At 40.7% G+C, this 5,000-nt stretch overlaps 2 protein-coding genes across 5 annotated transcripts in view; one reads left to right on the forward strand and one right to left on the reverse strand.

The window, feature by feature from the left end:
* Positions 1-1,391, forward strand: part of slc39a10 (solute carrier family 39 member 10) — a 40,184-nt gene extending 38,793 nt beyond the window's left edge. For all 4 annotated transcript variants that reach the window (XM_055162481.1, XM_055162531.1, XM_055162588.1 and 1 more), the window contains one exon: positions 1-1,391. This exon is cut by the window's left edge and continues 614 nt beyond it. The gene's annotated coding sequence lies outside the window, so the exon portion shown is untranslated.
* Positions 1,392-1,923: 532 nt separating this feature from the next.
* dnah7 (dynein, axonemal, heavy chain 7) overlaps positions 1,924-5,000 on the reverse strand; it is a 187,205-nt gene continuing 184,128 nt past the window's right edge. Inside the window, 1 exon segment of the mRNA XM_055162193.1 lies at positions 1,924-2,229. Coding sequence (XP_055018168.1) covers positions 2,023-2,229 — 207 coding nt within the window. The 3' untranslated portion in view covers positions 1,924-2,022.

Below are 5,000 nucleotides of genomic sequence, written 5' to 3' on the forward strand. Positions count from 1 at the left end.
CCGCCCCCTGAAGCAGCAGCACAACTTCAGTGTTTTAGTTTGAAATGTCACTGGGCCTCATTCTGCACGATTTACGACGACAGAACCACACATTGGATATGTTTTAAGCAATAATTTGCATTTTATCCTTGAAAGTAATAAAATATATTTCAATTCTGACCTAAAAAGCACAAAGCACTAAGGATAATTATGGTTTAAATGTGAGAATCAAGCCGTCATTTCCTAGAAAATGACTTGTATTTAATAAAAAAGATGCCTTTATTTTTCAGAGTATTTGAAGCTGGTGAAGCACACGGGGGTTTTCTTCTAAAGGCTGTGGGCTCAGACCCGTGGGGCACAGTAGTAGTAGTATTAGTATTTTTGTAGTACTAACATGTTTACATGAAGTTTGGAGGAGTGTGTGAAGAGCAGCAGATGAGGCCCAGTGTTAAACCAAGACAAATGATGCACGAGTCGCTGCTCTTATTTACTTTTCTACGTTTGATTTTTCACATTGTATTTTTTTTAGTGCTGCACTGTAAAACCTGTGAGAATCATAATGAAACGATTCTTACACGTGTTGTTTTTCTGAGGCTGAAACGCTGCTGCCATAGTCTTTTTTTTTTAGAGCGTGTCGGAGTAGTTTTGGACAATCGTTCAGTTTGTGTGTGTGCCTCATGGGGGCACTGAAGGTGCTAACCACTGCTGTACCACACTGTAAATACTGGCTCTTATTTTAGGCTGAACTCTTTTTTTTGTTTATAGTTTTATGAGTTATTTTTGTCAAATGCTGATTTTTGTTGCAGACAATCTGTTTAGTTTTTAAATGATGCTGGGGGGAGGGTTTGGAGGAGCTGCTGCTGCTCCACTCCACAATGTTTCCCTGTTGATCACTTTGGACTTTACCATGAAATTTATAAAAGGTAAAAATACAAATGTTGAACCTGATCATTTCTATTTGTGACTGAAGTCAAGAGCTCAGTGTCACTCACACAGATCTGCATGTGAGCTGCTCCATCTCTGTTAAATATAATAGGCTCATAGAATGTTGTGATGTGAAACCAGCGAGATCTTCTCTGACAGCACAGCTCCTTCTGACCCCTGACCTCTGACCTCTGCTCTCACATTCCTGTGTGTGTGGGTTCTTTACTGTCACCGTGTGACACAGACTCACTGTAAAAACGACCATTACAACATTTAATGCAAAGGTACAAATCCTCATTCTGCCATGTCCAGACTGAACCGCTGTGAGGCCGGACCAGGAGCCGCCTCACACCTGGACGGTCCAGAGTGAGTTTTCTCTAAATGAAGGTCCATTGTTTTAGTTGAACAAATGTTCATTGTGGATTAAATGTGTAAATGTAAAGTGCCATTGATGCTGTTTGTGCTTCAATAAACAAGCATTAGTCAAAGTACGTCCTCCTCTCTCGTCTTCAAACGTCTGACTTGTCGGGTGTGTGGAAAAAACAAAGTTCTTCTCAAAACAAACTCATGTTGAGTTGGTCTTTGTTTTAATGCAGACGCTTTAGCTTCATAAACATGTCATGAGATTTTGAGATTAAAGAGAGAAGTTTCATCACACTCCTGCAGGTTCACCTGGAGGTTCAGGAAAACAGTCACTACATAAGAATGTGAACGGGCATCTGACTTAGTTTAGCTGTACACCAGAGCTAGGACCATGTCGTTGATTTGCAAGTCTCAAATAAGTCTTGAGTCAAGTCCAAGTCAAGTCCCAAGTCTTTGACCATCAAGTCCAAGTTGAAGTCTTAGTGCATTTTGTCAAGTCCAATAAGTCCTATAAGTCCTGTAACTAGTGACTCAATCTGACTTGAGAAAAAGTCACGACTTGCAAGTCCCACCTCTGCTGTACACTGTAAAAAAAAAAAAAGACTCTGAGGCTGAGCTAATGAAGTCTGTTTATTTCTTTAAAGGTGTGTTGGCAAATCAGAACTGTTGAAATTGAAACAAAAATACATCCACAAACATCTAACTTTGGACTTGTGTATATACTCCGTATACTCTGTATACTCTGTAGTAGTCGTACTATGAGCTGAGCTGGCAGAGCAGAGCCACGCCCCTCCTGATCCAGTGCTCGGGGGGTAGGTCGGTGTCCAGCGTCATGGCGATCACGTAGTTGGTGGAGTGTCCGGTGGTGGACAGAGTGCCTCGTCTCTCGCTCGTCTTGTAAACGGGACACAAGTAACTGAGCCTCTGAGGGACGTCCTGACGCTTACACGGCTTCAGCCACATCTGAGAGAGAAACAACACCATCAACATGTGTCAGATGCCCTACCGGCCTCCTGTATCCCTGTGTCAGATGTTCTGTTTGTAAGACTGTGACTTTAAATTCCATAAACCCAACTGTGTCCAGACATATGAGGTAAACATGTTCAAATCAAACAGAACTTTTACTGAGAACAACTGTACTGCTGATGTATTCTTAACACTGGACATGATGCTCCATTTATTGATGTTAATTGGTGATGTTGTGGATGGATAAGTATCTGGCTGTGACTGGCTGATGAGAATAGCTGAGTTGTTAAACAGATAAATTGGTGGGCTGGGTGAGTTCAGAGTCAGACACTGAACTGGGACAATAGACACATTATTCATGAGAGAGTCCCTGTGCACTTTAAAAACATTATGAAATCTGATGGAGCGGCGTCCAAAAGCACAGAGCCTGTTTTTGTTTAGGAGCATTTAAATAAATCACATTTTCTTCAATAAATAATAAAACACTTGTATCCAGCTCCGGTCTCAAAGCGCTGGAGCTCACAGGAGAAAGATTCTGCTGCATTATTCAGCGAGAGGCAAACACAAAACTGTTCATCTTCAAAACTTCAGTCCTGCTTTAGTCTTTTTTTCAGTCCAGGTTTGGATCTCGTCTAGTCCTAGGTGAGTCCTGCCTTGACTTTTATTCTGTCCTACCTCACATTTGTTTAGTTCTAATCTAGAGCTGGATTAGTTTTGATTGACATTTGCTTTAAACAGGGTTCCCACTTTTTTTCACGGACAACATTTGAAAACTTACAAAGTTTCAGAGCTAAATCTGAAATGTTAACCCTTTTCACTCACCGTATGGTTTTAGAACATTCTGTCAGTAGAGATGTAACGATATCCAAATCTCTCAGTACGATATTATCATAATATACATCTCACTGTACGATATTTATTATGATATTTTGGAGAATCTAATAGATTTGTAGAAAGGTAACTTTTAAAACACCTTGACAAGATTTTGGTGTGGATCATTACTGTCATGATCCCAAGAATTCAAGTCAAAAACATATTTCTTCATGTCTGTGCTGAAATGCATCATGGGATATGTAGTTCCCAATGTTCATAAGATGTTGCTGCTATAAAACCATTCATTTAAGCAAAGGAACTTGTGATTCGATATATTGAGTGCACTGGCTTCCTGTGCCTCAGAGAATAGACTTTAAAGCAGCTCTGCTTGTGTACAAGTGTCTCCATGGCCGAGCACCAAAGTCCATCTGTGACATGTTATGTCATATGAACATCTACTCTGAGGATCAGGGAACCTCCTGCTGTGCCAGAGTCACTAAACAAGGGAGTCAGAGTTTCAGGTCATGCAGCTAAAACCTGGAACAGTCTGAACATGTGAGACAGACTCTTCTGTGACGCTGTTTAAATCCAGACTCAAAACATTTCTGTTTAACTGTGCAAATAACTGAAAGGTTTTCATTCCACATCTTCCAATTTATGTCTCTCTTTTTAATTTTAATCTTCATGATTATTTATGTTTTGATTTGTTTTTATTATGATTTTAATGTATTTCTTATTCTGTAAAGCACTTTGAATTACTTTGTGTACGAATTGTGCTATACAAATAAACTTGCCTTGCCTTGAGAGACCGTTGACAATACGATATCACGATATTTTGGTTATTTTTACATCCCTACTGTCAGTGCATTTATTGTCATCTCTTTTAAACAAAAGGCACAGACGTTCAGAAATAATCACAATAGTCTCATGAGAACTTAACAGAACTGGAGTTGCATGAAAGTAAAAAAAAAATCCTGGAAAATGACATTTTCAATTTCCATGGCTTTTCCAGGATTTCCTTGATCATGGGAACTCTGTTTAAACCTGTTTAAATCCTGGTTTAGACCTGTTTTAGTCCTGCTTTAGTCTTGGTTTGAATCTGGACTAAACCACGTCTAAACCAGATGTTCACAGATCTGAGGCTGTTCTAAACCCGGTTCAGTCCTGGTTTAAGAGTTATTTACTGATGGAGACGGTTATGTTTCAAGTATGTGTCTGTGTGTGTGTCTGAAGAGCCGGTGGGACCTGCTTGAGTCTGAGCAGAGCAAATGTAATCAAACGTTGCCTTCTGCTAATTGTGTAAATAAAAAGAGTGTGGAGGTGTTTCTGAGCTTCATTAGAGGAGCAGACGTGTCGACAGCTCAAGGACACGTGGTTCACTTTGTCATTTCACTGAAACCAAAACCAAAGAGAAACATCCACAGGATCATACAGCCTCTTCATCTCATCCACAAACCTACAGCAACGAATGAGCAGGAGTCAAGAGACACAGATACACACTGCTCAAGGTGTGTGTGTGTGTGTTACCGGGGGCATGTGTGTGTGTGTGTGTGTGTATGTGTATGTGTATGTGTGTATGTGTGTGTGTGTGTGTGTGTGTGTGTATGTGTGTATATGTGTATGTGTGTGTGTGTATGTGTATGTGTATGTGTGTGTGTGTGTGTGTGTGTGTGTGTGTGTATGTGTGTGTGTGTGTGTGTTACCGGGGGCATGTGTGTGTGTGTATGTGTATATGTGTATGTGTGTGTTTGTGTGTTACTGGGGGCATGTGTATGTGTATGTGTGTGTGTGTGTGTGTGTGTGTGTGTTACTGGGGGCATGTGTATGTGTGTGTGTGTGTGTGTGTGTGTTACTGGGGGCATGTGTGTGTATGTGTATGTGTGTGTGTGTGTGTGTGTGTGTGTTACTGGGGGCATGTGTGTGTGTGTGTTACTGGGGGCACTGTGTGTGTATGT

Source organism: Boleophthalmus pectinirostris, unplaced genomic scaffold (genome assembly GCF_026225935.1).
Source record: "Boleophthalmus pectinirostris isolate CB_2022bp ecotype Guang Dong unplaced genomic scaffold, ASM2622593v1 HiC_scaffold_1, whole genome shotgun sequence".
NCBI classification, from domain to species: Eukaryota; Metazoa; Chordata; class Actinopteri; order Gobiiformes; family Gobiidae; genus Boleophthalmus; species Boleophthalmus pectinirostris.